The following is a 15457-nucleotide window of genomic DNA, read 5'->3' on the forward strand; positions in this document are numbered from 1 at the left end:
ACCACCCAGCCCCACATGCAGGGGGCTGGGAACAAAATCCCTGGAGTCTGGCGAGGCTTAACTGTGTAGTGCTCCACCCTCAGCTTTGCAGGGGCTCGGCTCCTCCCAGAGTTCAGTCCAGAAAAACCCCAGCCAGGGAGGAGGGAACTTGCCTGAAAAATCTCCTAAACGCCAGTGTCCCAGGGCAAAGGAAGCCCCCTTCGATTAGAGACACTTGTGTCCTCCCAAGTGTTTGGGATGAGGGACAATAATGATCAATTTAGGGAAGGACATTTTCAAGTCAAAATTTTAATTCAATGAACAAACGGTTGCTCTGACAACACCGAAGAACAGAAAAGATCTCAGGCCATCCCATTCCCCACGTACCCACTCACGGCCCCCTCTGGTGAGGACGATGAGAACTAGTTCAACGTCATCAACAATTCTTGACTTTTAAATGCAAGTGCTCGGGTTCTTGGGATGCCTTCTCACTCCACAGTCTGCTTTCACAGTCTCAGCTGCAGCTGTGCAGCAGCTGGACAGGCAGGCTGTGCCCCAGACTTCCAGCCACGCTCTGGACAGGCAGGTGGAGCTAGGCTTCTCTTCCTAATCGGAGGGAGGGAGGGTGGGGGCCTCTGGGGCTCCCCTCTTCTCTCTACTGTACCTCTCCTTCCCCAGAGCAAAGTTGGTCACTGCTTTTCCTTCCAGAATGGCTCGAGTCAGACTGACTCTCTCCAGAGACCGCCCGCCCCCTTCTGCAGACCCCTCTCCCTTTCCAGGTCTACCCCAGGCCCCTGAGATGGCCAGGGTGGCTCACGGAGCCCTCACTCCTGCATGGCCCAGGAGCACTTTACCCCTGGACTTCCTGACATAAGAGATAAGAGGACAGAGAGCCCTCCTTGCCCAGGAAAGAGCTGGGCAAGTACACCTGTCTAAGGGAGCAGGAAAGAAACACGTTTGCTCAAGCCCAATTATACAGCTTACTAGTAACATGTGGCAGTTTTGGCTAAGGAACCATTAGAGCCAAATATGTTAATAACATTCCTTGTCAGGTGCGTTTTGCCCAGGTGAAACGCAACGGCATTGCAGGAGCAGGGGAACCCTGAGCCCACTAGGAGCCCCCGTTTCCCCCAGTGACGCCGCGCCGCCGCCGGGGACACCTACCTATTTGTTCGATGAGGTTTCTCCAGGAGTCGGCGGGAATAGGGTGGATCATCTGCAAGGCCTCGGTGAGCGTGGTGGGGCTGTCGGCGAGGGCCGGGAACTCCTCGGGCGTGGCCCCATTTCCTGGGGTGGAGGACGACTCGCTGTAGGAGGGGCAGGGCGGGTTATTTTTAAGCAGCGACCCACCTCGGCCAACCCGCGAAAGGCGTCCACACGGGCGGCCCTGGCCAACTGGACTGTGCCCGGCATGTCCAGGCCGAGCAGCCGCAGCCGCCGCCGCCCCTCCCGGCCGAGCGCGCACCACAGGCCCTTTTTGTCACCGCACCAGGGCGCGACCCGGTGATTCATTCCCACCCCAGCCCGCCCAGACCTTCATGTTTTCGGAGCTCGCGGGCAGGCGTCGGAAACTTGGCGCGCCCTGCCAGCTCCGCGGCGGCGAGCGGCCGCCCCGACGGGTCGCGCTGCCAGGAGCCCTGCGCGCACTGCGCACCCCGCGCCGCGCGCGGTCACACGGCCTCCTGTCCCCTCCGGGTAGCGACCGCCCCAGGGCCACGCGGCGCGGAGACGGGGAGCCCAACGGGACGCGTGCGCCCAGGGCGCCCGGGAGAGGGCGCGGGAGGCGGCCAGGACGGGGACCGGGGTGTCCGGCTGGGGTGCACCCCCGACCCCAGGCGGCGTGCCGGCACAACTGGGGGCCGCGAGGGGGAGTGAGGGGCGGCGGGGTCCGCGGGGAGGGGTGCGGGGGACAGGCCGTTCGGGTAGGCGTTCCTGGCCGGAGACGCGAGTTGGGGCCACAGACGCGCAGCGGCGGCGCTCGGGGGTCGGCACGGCCGCTTGTCCTCACCTGCCGGGCAGGTGTCCCGCCGCTGAGTCGCGCGTGTCGCTCTCCGAGGTGGAGCTGTCGTGGTCCACGGCGCAGGCGGCGTTGAAGGCTGCGGCTAGCAGCTCCATGAGGGCCGGGAGCCAGGCCGGCTCTGGGGCCGGGTCGTGAGCCGCGCTGGGGGCCCCGAGCCGGGCCGGGAGCGACGAACGGGCTCCGGAGCGGGGTCACCGCGCGCTCGGCTGGAGCCGGAGCTGCCGCCGCCGCCGCCGCCGCCGAGCGCTCCAGCAGGCGGGCGGGCGGGCGCGCGCCTGGAGGCTCCCGGGGTTGCCACGGCAACGGGGGAGGCGGGAGGGGCGCGCGCGGCGGGGGCGAGGCCGGGCGGCTGCGGGGCGGGGGAGCCTGGACCCGGCGCGACCCGGGCCCACAGGGCGCCGACTGCGGCCCGGGACCTCCCCGCCGGATCCGCGCCTCCCTCCTCGGCCGCAGGCCTTGCCCCACCAGAGGAGACTTGGAGGGCAGGATGGGTGGGGGCCGGCGCGCGGCGGTCTTGGTCTTCTCGGCCCTTCCTCGATATCTGGCCAGACCTCGCCAGATCGCGGGGCGAGCTTGGAAGGTAGGGGAGAGGTGACCCTCTGCCCGGCTCGCCCTCGAACCCCCGCCTTGCCCACGTCGCACATCCTCTGCGGTCCTTCACAGGCACCGGCCAGGAGACCCCCGCCTCTGCCGCCCCGGGTCCAGCCCCAAGAGGGACCCTTGAGGGCGTCCGCTCCTGATCAGACTATGGAGAGGGGGCCAGCTCCGAGGCCTCTCACGGAGGAGTCGGGCTGCCCCCAGGTACCCCGAGGCCTTGGCGGCCCGGGATGGGTACGGGGGGAGCGAGAGGAGGAGAAACAAAGTGTCCTCAATCCTCCACTCAGTTCCCCTGCCCACTCACACTGACTTTTGGAAGGGCTTCCCTGGTGGCTCAGTGACAAAGAAAACTGCCCTCCAAGCGGGAGATATGGGTTCGATCCCTGGCTGTGGAAGATCCCCAGGAGGAGAAAATGGCAACCCACTCCAGTATTCTTGCCTGGAGAATCCCATGGACAGAGGAGCCTGGCGGGCCACAGTCCATGGGGTCGCAAAGAGTCAGATACAACTTAGCAACTAAACAACATCAACAACAGCCTCTGTGTTAGGTAGTTCAGCTGGCCTAGGGATACAGAGAGCAAACATAGGAAACTGGAGTGGAGGGTAGTGCGAGTGGTCGGGTGTGAAGTAGAAATCTAGAGGGACAACTCCAAAATCTGACTCCAAGTCCAACAAGACAAGTGGCTGCAATCCCTGGGGTCCTTTTCTGCGCCAAGACCGCCCCCCTCGCCACTGCCCTGGGCGGTGCGGGTGCCCGGACAGCCATCTCTGCAAGCCAAGACCAGCCCAGCTCTGGAGAGTACCTGGGGGCAAGATAGTACAGTGTAGACCAAAGTGGGAAATCTCGGCACCTTCCCCTGCACGGTCCTCCCACGGGGCATTTGTTTAACAAATTCCCAGTTTTTCGATGCAAATACTCCTGGTGGGAGGGTTTCAGGACTAGTTAGCCAGCTACCTAGAGCTCGGGGCAAAGGTGAGAAAGCATTTTAGGAAGGGGCCTTCTTGCCTCAGTTCAATTCAGTTCAGTTTTGTCGCTCAGTCGTGTCTGACTCTTTGCGACCCCATGGACTGCAGCACACCAGGCCTCCGTGTCCATCACCAACTCCCGGAGTCTACTCAAGCTCATGTCCATTGAGTCCATGATGCCATCCAACCATCTCATCCTCTGTCGTCCCCTTCTCCTCCTGCCTTCAATCTTTCCCAGCATCAGGGTCTTTTCAAGTGAGTCAGTTCTTCTTGCCTGGAGGGAACTAACTCCCCTGCACAGACTATATCGGGCACCCCTGGCGATCCGGGCGCATTCCACTCAACAATAGGTGCTCAGGATGAGGCAAACCGGTTCCTATAGCTGCCTCTTAGCCCCATTCCCCACGAAGGGCCAGAACGGACAGGTCTGGTCTCTTCTTGTCCTTAAGGCCCCAGGATATTTGCACGACCATCATCTGGTCATCTCTCTTTCCAACCCAAGCCCCTCCCTTCCTTGACTCATTCTGAGTATCTCCAGACAGCCCTCTCTCGAGCTCTGCACTTTCATCTGTCAACTGGCCATCTCCACCGGGATGTCTGCTGAACACTCCACCAGCACTCACATTCCCCCTGCCGGATGCCCCCCAGACAGAACCCAGGCAGAACCCAGAGCCAGCCTCGAGTGCTCTTGTACCTCTTGTCACCCCCTTGGTCAGTGCCTCACTGAGTCCCCTGAATCCCTAAAGGCTTTCAAAGCAGTCCCCTCTTTGGTATTTGGACCCCTCTCTCTCTCTGTTCAGGCTTCCCTTGTGGCTCAGCTGGTAAAGAAGCTACCTGCAGTGTGGTAGACCTGGGTTCCATCCCTGGGTTGGGAAGATCCCCTGGAGAAGGGAACTGCTATCCACTCCAGTATTCTAGTCTGGAGAATTCCATGAACTGTATAGTCCATGAGGTCACAAAGAGTCGGTCAGAACTGAGTGACTTTCACTTTCACTCTCTCTGTCCAGCCTTCTCTCTGTCCCCCTTTTAACCTATGGGTCTGCTTTTGTCTCTTCTCTGCTTACAAACCTCTGTTGCAGTCCCTCTGTTGAAGGCCACCTCCTGGCTCTGTAACAGGCTCTTTACCAGGTATGCCACTCCTTGCCATCTTCCTCTGCTAGCACTCTGCCCACTCCACCCTCTAAGTCCTCACCCTTCCTGGTTGAGGCTCCCTAGGGCATCGCCACTGGGCCTTTAACTCTGTGTAACCAGCGGCACCGCCTGGCACTGTATTCGAGGTGAACAGGGCTGTCCCTACACTGAGACATGGACGCGTCACCCTGGTGTCCCGCTCGTCTTTTGCTGGGGTCCCAGGAGGTGCAGTGGATGGGCAGTCACTGGGCCCTGCTGCTTTGCGCGGTTTCAACGCCCCTGGAACTTGGTGTAACACTAAACGGAAGCTGGGAACACAGTGCTGCACTGAGGAGGGAAGATTCATTATTTTAAAATCAGAAAATATTCAAGTGAAATTACATATATTAAGATGAGTATAATAAAACCTTCCAACTGAAAAATAAGCTAAAAATATCCTTCTAATTATAAAAATCAGTTTAGAAAGTCACTGAGTTCTGAAGGCATATCACCTGAAGCTACATTCCATTCCCCATGTTCTATTTTCTATCACACTTGGTGCTTACTGGGCAGGCTATTATTAAAATCTCTATTTAACTGACGTTTCATTCTGAATCATTCACAAAATAAAGTACAGTCAAATATTTCAAGTATTTATGCTCCATTAGTCTATAGTTGTTGCTCTGTATGCATTTGTTAAAGAATTAATGATGTTTCTTAAAAAAATATTTAATTTTTTATGTATTTTATCTAAAGATTATTCTTACTTTGGGTTATAAAAGGTAAATATTAGAAAAGAAAGGAAAGGAAAGGAAAGTCGCTCAGTCGTGTCCGACTCTTTGCGACCCTGTGGACTGTAGCCTGCCAGGCTCCTCCGTCCATGGGATTCTCCAGGCAAGAACACTGGAGTGGTTTGCCATTTCCTTCTCCAGGGGATCTTCCCGACCCAGGGATCGAACCCAGGTCTCCCGCATTGGAGGCAGACGCTTTAACCTCTGAGCCACCAGGGAAGTGGATTCTTATTTATGTAGCAACCTCAGCCTTCAGGAGTTCTCATTTATGTTTACAAAACATAACATTTTATGTTTATAAAACATTAACTTTATTCTGAGGGAGAACTGTTAGGAGCAGAAGGAAGCTTAGAAATGATCTGGTCCAGGTCTTATTTAGAAAAGGAAGCGGCAGAACCAGAGGGTTGAAATGACAAGCCCAAGACCCCAAAGCTGGCTAATGGTTGATTTTGGAAGCGTGTGCTAGTTAAGTCAAGACTGCATTGTGTGGGACAAGGAACTGCAAATTTCTGTTTTCTTATTCTAAATCTTTTTAGGGGGACTTCCCTGGTGGTCCAGTGGTTGAGGATCTGCCTTCCAATGCAGGGGACTCCAATTTGATCCCTTGTTGGGGAACTTGTTGCGATCCCACATGCCTCCGGGCAACTAAACCTGCATGACACAGCTAGAGAGCCCGTGCACCGCAAGGAAAGATCCCACACAGTCAAGCAAAAGAAATGAATCAATGGATACTTTTCAAAAATTTATGGTTGTATGATATACCACCAGATTGCTGCTGCTGCTGCTAAGTCGCTTCAGTCGTGTCCGACTCTGTGCGACCCCATAGACGGCAGCCCACCAGGCTCCGCCATCCCTGGGATTCTCCAGGCAAGAATGCTGGAGTGGGTTGCCATTTCCTTCTCCAGTGCATGAAAGGGAAAAGTGAAAGTGAAGTCGCTCAGTCGTATCTGACTCTTAGCGACCCCATGGACTGTAGCCTACCAGGCTCCTCCGTCCATGGGATTTTCCAGGTAAGAGTACTGGAGTGGGGTGCCATTGCCTTCTCCAATACCACCAGATTACGAAACGTTAAAATGTACCTGTATTCTTACATCTAGTGGGAAAGTGACTTTGTAGTGAGAAGATAATCCTCAAATATACATTTTAAATCTTCTAGAAACAGGTACTTGCTAACTCTTAATTAACTGTATATTTTAAATCTATAAACACAATTTATTTTTGTCACTCTTAAAAGACTTTTTCAGTTGCCTTGAAAATCAACACATTTAAACCAGAGAGGCAGTGCCAGCCGTCAATCCACAGAAGCTAAGTGGACCTCCCAAATTAGGACAATTAGGAAAAGGACAAGATGTAGTTTCTCTCACTGCAGTTCCAAGAGAAGCCATTCAGTTCAGTCCAGTTGCTCAGTCGTGTCTGACTCTTTGCAACCCCTCGGACTGCAGCATGCCAGGCTTCCGTGTCCATCACCGACTCCTGGAGCTTGCTCAAACTCATGTCCAACGAGTCGGTGAGATAAGAAGATTTCTCCCCAAGAAGACTCTTCTGAAAGTAGATTCTTCTGTTGCATAGCTGGAAATATTTTACTGGTGACGTGGAGGTGGAGATCTTTCCTTGCTTTTTACCGTGAGGCTCATTTGTAAATGTGGGATCGTCACATGTTATAGAAATGTTTCAAACACAATCAGTTTATCCCTGTTTATTAATCTTACCTAAGGAGAGGTCTGGCTTTTTCCTTGGTCTGGCCTTTCCTGGGAGGTGACCTCTAAGCCACTGGAATTGGCTTAAGAGTGTCTTGGCTTACCCAGGGGCTGGGGCCACATCAGATAAGGTGGAGGCTTTGGGCCATGTGACAACAGCCCAACCTGCAGAGGGGCTGAAGACGGAGGTCAGCCACCTGGGTAGCCAGTTAGTTCTAGCTGATGGAGCCCCAGTAAAAACCCTGGGCACCCAGGCTCAGAGGCACTTCCTGGCTGGCAGTATTGTCACTTACTGTTCCCTGGGGATGCTGGCTCTGCCTGCAGGTTCATAGGGACAAGACAACCGAAAGTTCCGAGTGGAACTCTCCCGGATGCTGTCCTGCGCATCTCTGCCCTTGTCTGATTTAAGATTGTAGCCTTTCACTGCAATAAACCATAACTGTTAAGTAACAGCTCTGAGTCCTTCTCATGAATTTTGGAACTGATGGAGGTCTTGTGGGCTGTCCCCAACTTTGCAAACCTTGAATCCAGCCTAGAGTACAGTGACTACGTCCCTCTTACAACCTTCAGTTTTCTTGACTGCTTTTTCTCTGCCTCAGTCTGCCCCGTACACAGCTGGCGGGTCAGTTTTCCTCCAGCACATCTGTTTCCACCCATCTGCTGTCTTCGGTGACCTCCCCAACCCCAGTACCTTGCCGGGTACTTCCTTGCTAACGAGCTAAGGTGCAGCCTGGAGTAGGGCTGCCACTGAATGAGAGAGGATATTCACGATACCTATGACAAAGGTCTCCAAAACCAGCGAGGAAAAAGCAAGCAGAAACAATCAAATATTGGCAAGAGATCTCAACAGTCAGTTCTCAAAAGACGTCCCAAAGGCCGAACAGGTGGGAAACAGTGTTTTTACTCTCGTTACCAGTCCAAAAAATGCAAATAAAAGTCACAATGAGACATCACGGCATCCATTCTGGCCTGGGGAGCTGGGTCACCCCTGAGAGCAGCCGCGGCTGTCTTTGCTCTGCTTGTTCTGTCCTGTTATCACCCACGTTCACGGTTCCTCTCCCCAGTGACCTGAGGTGTAGGCACGACGCAGCTCTGAAGATGTCCTTTATCTGCGTCTCCAGCATCCTGCCCATCCAGGAGGCATCGGGAAACAGCCAGTGAATAAAAAAATATGGGGAAGTGGATAGGTATTCTGTTGCCGTGTCCTGGGTTTCAGTCTTTCTTCTGCAGTTATTGAGTATAGCTAATATTAGCACGCCCTTGGTATTACATCTTGCTCTTCTTTGGTCAAGGAAGATATTTCTTTCACTGACCTCTTTGGGAACTACCAGTCTTCTGGGGTTTGATGCATCAAGTGTTGAGGCTGTAACTGACCTGCTGTGGTGAATCAAAAAAACTACGAAAAGTGGATTCACTGTTTTGGTGAAGTGAGGAGCATTTTGTTTTTCTTCTTTTTTGACGTGGTTGCTAGGGTGGATGATTGTTATAGTTGTGCTTAAATAGGGAAAAACCTAGAGAGATGAAGAGATGCATGCAAATATTTGGTTTAGGGAGACATGTGAGTCTGGACAGGTTTCAGTGATCAAAGGAAGCAGGCATCGTGGTCTTAGGGTTTAGCTGCCAAAGATTTGACATTGCTTTGTTGAATACATCTTCGGAATCAAAAATAGGCAGACAAGCTTTGCTCCACTTCCAGGCATGAGAGGGGCCTGGATAATGTTATGTGGCTAGTGAAATGCGGAATTTCCACAGCACTTTGATGGTTTGTGGATCCCTAGTACTGTCCTTCAAAGGCTGAGACAAATAGTGGCCATATCATCAATTATGAGAAGCAGACAATTGTATGGCCTTGATGGAAATGTATTTCTCAAAACAGGCTCCCCAAAATAACTCATGGTTAAGACGCTATAATGCTGTGTCTTTATCTGAAACTGTGGAAAATGAGAGAGGGCCTGGAATATGGGTTTGTTTGGAACATTACTAACCAAGGAGCCAGAAACACATGAGGTCTGAGGATTTTGATTGTGGGTGATGTCATATACTTTGACCAATAGGAACATTTCAGAAATAAGAGGGACCTAAGGGAAAATACGGTTATTTCCAAAATATGTTGAGGATGAACTTTGGAGAAAATGAGATTGTGAGTTGCCTCTGTGCACATTATGTTACATGTTAGGTTGTGGCCATTAGGATTTATACACTCTCAGTTGGAACTCAAACTGTGAAGGCATTAATACCCTACTTCCTTCCATTTAAACATTTATTCATTTTAAATCGCTTTACAAATTATATGTTAACTAATTTAGTCCTATATTAATTAGACCATTTTGTAAACTATAGTATGCTATACACATAGAAAATGATACTATTATTATTATTTGAGAGTCTGCATTTATTGTAATGGAGAATGCATTGCCTTAACTATTAACCAAATGTAGTAAAATTATTTAAGGTATGAAACCAGAAAGAAAAAGATGTCCATTCATAAATAAAATAGACTTGAAGGAAAAGCATGTATTAATAGTTGACAAAATTAATAACTAGATATTGTTCATACATTGTTCCTTGAAAATTACAAATAATTGGATTTTAGAGAAATGCTTTCCTTAGCAAGAAGTAAGTAATGCAAAAACTTCTTATTTCCTATGGAAACAAACCACCTTGCCCTTAACATCCACTAGAAAGAATGTTCTATGTTGAGTCACCTGGACTAAATGTTCAAGGATTTAGAGTCTCATAAAAAGACCAAGATGTCTTTGGTAGAGACTGGTCACTTTACAAGAGCTATTACAGGCTCGAATGAGGTGTCCTACAGACAGGGTGCCTGCTTCCAGGCCCTTGACTTCCCATCACCATGTTGACAAAAATGCCTTTCATCCAAGGAATTCAAGCTTTGACTACTGTTGGGAGTATCTATTTGAAGGCTCTGAAATAAGGGAACTGGTGACCACAGTGTACAATAAACAAAGGAATGTTATAATAAAGACAAAGGCACAATATTTCAAAATCATATCAGATACACAGAAGTCAAAGAATTAAGAAGCCGATCAGCCAGTGTTAGCCAAGCCTTGTGAACTCTTGTTTGCTTCTGGAAGTGGGCATGTGAGTTGATGCAACCTTCCTAGAGGGCATTCATTTCGTAAATCTGCAAATGTTCATACTCTTTGGCAAAGAGATTGTACTTCTAGGAATGTGTCCTAATGAACTGTAGGAATCCATGTGAAAAGTTAGCAACAAGAACGTTTATTATGGTGTTATTTATCATAATGGAATAGTTGGAGTAGCCTAACTGTCCAATAATAGGAGATGACCTATTTAAATGATAACATCTCTGTACACACTGCAATATTTAAAATGGGTAATCAACAAGGACCGACTGTATAGCACAGGGAACCCTGCTCACTGTTGCGTGGCTGCCTGGATGGGAGGGGAGTGTGGGGGAGAATGGATTCATACATATGTATGGCTAAGTCCCTTTGTAGTTCACTTGAAACTATCACAGCATTGTTAACTAGCTATATTCCTATATAAAATAAAAAGTTAAAAAATAAATTATGACATATCTCTAAAATAAAATATCATTAAAATGATTTTTTTTGTTGGAGTAGAGAACATACTGTTATTTATTCATGTAACAAATATTCATTTATCTGGCTGCATTGTGTCTTAGCTGTGGCAGGTGAGATCTTCATCGTAGCACACAGTGCGCTTTGGTTGTTCTTTGGCAGGTGGGATCTTAGTTCCCCAGCCAGGGATCAAACCTGTGTCCCCTGCATGCAAGGTGGATTCTTAACCACTGGACCACCAGAGAAGTCCCTAAAATGATTTTTTTAAAAATCTGGAAAGACGCCCATAATATATTGACTAGAAAAGTAGATTCCCAAACTGGATGGTAGTACAATCTTATTTTGTTTATAGAGTTAGACTTTATAGACTTTTAAGCATACATATACATTTTAAAAGGACTGGAAGAACGATCCCCAAAAACTTTTCATAGCACTAGTAGCTGATGCTGGGAAGGACCGGGGGCGGGAGGGGCAGAGGACGACAGAGGATGAGATGGCTGGATGGCATCGCCGACTCCATGGACATGGGTTTGGGTGGACTCTGGCAGTTGGTGATGGACAGGGAGGCCTGGCATGCTGCAGTTCATGGGGTCGCAAAGAGTTGGACACGACTGAGCGACTGAACTGAACTGAACTGAACTGAGTAGTTGGTCAGATTCTGAGGGAATTTTCATCATTTTATTCATATGTGTTTAAAAAAAAATTTTTTTTGCAATAAATGTGTCACTTATGTAATAAGGGAAAAAATTACTTGAAAACATCAATCCCGTAGTGTGCAAACACTTAGAACATGAGTTTAAAGTGTTCATATGACCACAGGGAGTCCTGATGAAGTTGAAAAAGCAGAGTTGAGTACAGTTCATTAGGGTACACTCTCTAGATTTGGGGGAAAAACAACTCAATTTATTACATAAACCTATCTTTTAAAAGCTCTTCAGTTTCCAAAGACTCACGAATTCAAGTTTTACAGTAGATTACTTCCTGGCATCTCTAAAATTAAAGCACTTACCTGATATTCTGATCTTCCTGGTTGTATAAATAGTCTTTTTCCCCCCAGAAATACCCCTTTACCTTCCACAAACCCACGTGTACACTCCTAACCAGAATGCTGCTTTATTTTTTTCACTGAGGACCTGGTCTCATTAAAGGAGTCATCAAAGAAGTGACTGCCTCCACTAAAAGGCAGTTCTCCTAACATCACAAGCCTTTCTCTGCCCTCCTGCATGGCTGTACCCCACGTGCGCTGGCTTAAACGCCACCTCCTCCATGAAGCCCACCCTGCATCCCATCACATGGCTAAGGATCTCCTGTAGCACTTCACCAGGGCTGCTCTTAAGATGTGATCTTTTTCTTGGAGAATGAGTTCTCTGTCCTCTTGGACTGTGCATGGAGACAGGACTCAGCCTGACTAATGTCCCCCCCCCAACACCCGCCCACCCCCACCCCCCTATGTTGGCAGAGACCTTGTGCATCCTGGACATTCAAGACATCGTCACCGAATGGAGGTGAAGTGAAGGAGGCTTGAAAGCACAGGAGTTCTTTTGGTCTCTTCCCAGTGTTTCTCGGTAAATTACAGTCAGAGAAATGTTTACAAACCCTTTCCTCAAACCTCCTCTCCTCGATACTCCCTAAGCAAGTGAGTGCACTGGTAGCTGAAATACCATCATTTCCTGGGGGAAACATCAGCTTACCAGCAGAGAAGTGAAATTTCATTCTTGTTTCTTTACCTATTTGTTGTTCACCCCTCCCCTGAGCTGACCAGTTGATGCTTCTTTCCTAATTTTAAACCCGTGTCTCATTTTTTCCATGCAGTGAAGATTGCATGCTAAATTATTGCTATTTCTAAAGTGTTGCTCAGCCCTTGGAGTAGCTTTTATTTGTCACAGAGTCAGCGGGATCTCGAGGCTTGTTTCTTTGTTAGGCTCAGGGTAAGATGGTCCTTATTTGTCTCTCTTTTCTTCCTAACAATGAGAGTCTTTTGTGGAGAGTCTCAGAGGAGGATCTTAAGCTCAGTATTCTTGCATTTGAAATTAGCATTTGTTCTTTAAAAAGAAGGAGACTCTAACCTGTCATCAGTTGAGTGTTTTTTGTAAGAAGTGATGGATTTTTACCAGGAGAGAGGAAAGCCTCGTTGACACTGTGAGTCAGAGAAATGACAGAACAGAACCGGAAAATTCCTTCCTGTTGAGAGCACCTGAGCATACCCGGTGTCCCTTCCTAACCCAAGGCCTCCATTTCCTTCACAGGCTGTTAATCTACATCGACTGTGTGTGTGTCTTAAAGACGGAGTGCACTAACTTTTCTGTTATGACCAACCTGAAAATCAGGGGAAACAGGCTCTTGTGCATTGCTGATGGGAGAGCAAAACTGTCCCACCTCATACGGAAGGGAACTTGCCCGTAACTAACAGAACCACACAAGTTCAATGGACCAAGTGTGGGCATACGTGCTCGGTTGCTTCAGTCGTGTCTGACTCTTTGCGACCCCATGGACCGTAGCCCACCAGGCTCCTCTGTCCACGGGATTCTCCTGGCAGGAATACTGGAGTGGATTGCCATGCCCAACTCCAGGGGATCTTCCTGACCCAGGAAACAAAACCGTGTCTCCTGTGTTTCTTGCATTGAAGGCAGCTTTTTACTTTACTGCTGAGCCACCAGGGAAGCCCCAGACTGTTTGTGTCCCCTACAGACCCATCCAAAGAAGATGGAGAAGCTGTATCCAGTCAGCAAAAACAAGACTTGGAGCCGACTGTGGCTCAGATCATCAGCTTCTCATAGCAAAATTCAGGCTTAAAGAAAGTGGGGAAAACGACTAGGCCAGCTAGGCATGACTTGAATCAAATCCCCTATGAATATGCAGTGGAGGTAATGAATAGATTCAAGGAGTTAGATATAGTTAACAGTGTGCCTGAAGAACTATGGATGGAGATCTGTAATATTATACAGGAGGCAGCGAACAAAACCATTCCAAAGAAAAGGAAAAGCAAGAAGGCAAAGTGGTTATCTAAGAAGGGCTTACAAATAGCTGAAGAAAGAAGAGAAGCGAAAAGCAAGGAGAAAGGGAAAGGTATATCCAACTAAATACAGAGTTCCAAAGAACAGCACGGAGAGACAAGAAGGCCTTCTTCAATGAACAGTGCATAAAACTAGAAGAAAACAACAGAAGGGGAAAATCTAGAGATCTCTTCAGGAAAATTGGAAATATCAAGTGAGCATTTGGCCCAAAGATGGGCACAATAAAGGACATAAATGGTAGAGACCTAGTAGACACTGAAGAGACCAAGAAGAGATGGAAAAAATACACGAAGAACTGTACAAAAACAATCCAAATGAACTAGATTACTATGATGATGTGGTCAACCACCCAGAGCCAAACATTCTGGAGAGCAAAGTCAAGTTAGGATTAGGAAGCACTGCTGTTAATATAACTAGTGGATGCGAAGGAATTCCAATAGAACTATTCAAAACCCTAAAGGATGATGCCATCAAGGTGTTGCATTCAATATGTCAGCAAATCTGGAAGACCCAGCAGTGGCCACAGGACTGGAAAAGGTCAATCCTCATCCCAATTCCCAAGAAGGGTAGTACTAAAGAATGTGCTAACCGTCGGACAATTTCATTCATCTCCCATGCTAGTAAGGTCATGCTTAAAATCTTGCAAGCTAGGCTTCAGCATTATGTGAACCAAGAAAGTCCAGATGTCCAAGCTGGGTTTAGAAAAGGAAGGGGAACCAGAGATCAAATTGCCAACATTCGCTGAATCATAGAGGAAGCTAGAAAATTTCAGAAAAACATCAACCTCTGTTTCATTGACTATGCCAAAGCCTTCAACTGTGTGAATAATAATAAACTGTGGAAAGTTATTAAAGAGGTGGGAATACTAGACCATCTTACCTGTCTCCTGAGAAACCTGTATGCAGGTTAAGAAGCAACAGTTAGAACCCTGTATGGAACAACTGATTGGTTCAAGATTGAGAAAGGAGGGGCTATCTGCTGTCACTCTGATTGTTTAACCTATACCCTGAGCACATCATGAGAAATGCCAGGCTGAATGAGTTTGAAGCTGAAATCAAGATAGGCGAGAGAAACATCAACAGCATCAGATATGCAGATGATACCACACTAATGGCAGAAAGCGAAAAGGAACCTCTTGATGAGGGTGAAGGAGGAGAGTGAAAGAACCAGCTTAAAACTAAATATTAAAAAAACTAAGATCATGGGATCCAGCCCCATTACTTCATGGAAAATAGAGGGGAAAAGGTGGAAGTCATAACAGATTTCTTCTTCTTGGGCTGTAAAATCACTGTGGACGGTGACTGCAGCCATGAGATCAGAAGACATTTGCTTCTTGGCAGGAAATCTGTGACAAACCTAGACAGTGTGTTGAAAAGCAGAGACATTACTCTGCTGACAAAGGTCCATATAGTCAAGGTTATGGTCTTCCTAGTGGTCATTTACAGTTGTGAGAGATGGATCGTAAAGAAGGCAGAGCACTGAAGAATTGATGCCTTTGAACTGTGGTGCTGGAGAAGACTCTTGAGAGTCCCTTGGAGAGGGTCCCTTGGAGAGCAAGGAGATCAAACCAGTCAATCTTAAGGGAAATCAACCCTGAATACTCGTTGGAAGGACTGATGCTAACGCTGAAACTCCAGTATTTTAGTCATCTGATGCGGACAGCTGACTCATGGAAAAGTTCCTGATGCTGGGAAAGATTGAGGGCAGAAGGAGAAGA

General features: G+C 48.7%; 1 protein-coding gene across 2 annotated transcripts in view; it reads right to left on the reverse strand.

Annotated features, from left to right (window-relative positions):
* NGEF (neuronal guanine nucleotide exchange factor) overlaps positions 1–15457 on the reverse strand; it is a 91168-nt gene that overhangs the window by 45091 nt on the left and 30620 nt on the right. Inside the window, exons 1-2 of one of the 2 annotated variants that reach the window (XM_081491015.1) lie at positions 1988–2249; positions 1144–1286 (exon numbers count right to left, since the gene is read on the reverse strand). In XM_081491015.1, the coding sequence (XP_081347141.1) occupies positions 1144–1286; positions 1988–2094 (250 nt within the window). In that variant the 5' untranslated portion in view covers positions 2095–2249. Of the gene's footprint in view, positions 1–1143; positions 1287–1987; positions 2250–15457 lie in introns of those variants that run through there. The other variant, XM_081491014.1, reaches the window with a different exon arrangement.

This window comes from Giraffa tippelskirchi, chromosome 5 (genome assembly GCF_054371585.1).
Source record: "Giraffa tippelskirchi isolate mGirTip1 chromosome 5, T2T-mGirTip1v1.2.pri, whole genome shotgun sequence".
Taxonomy (NCBI): domain Eukaryota; kingdom Metazoa; phylum Chordata; class Mammalia; order Artiodactyla; family Giraffidae; genus Giraffa; species Giraffa tippelskirchi.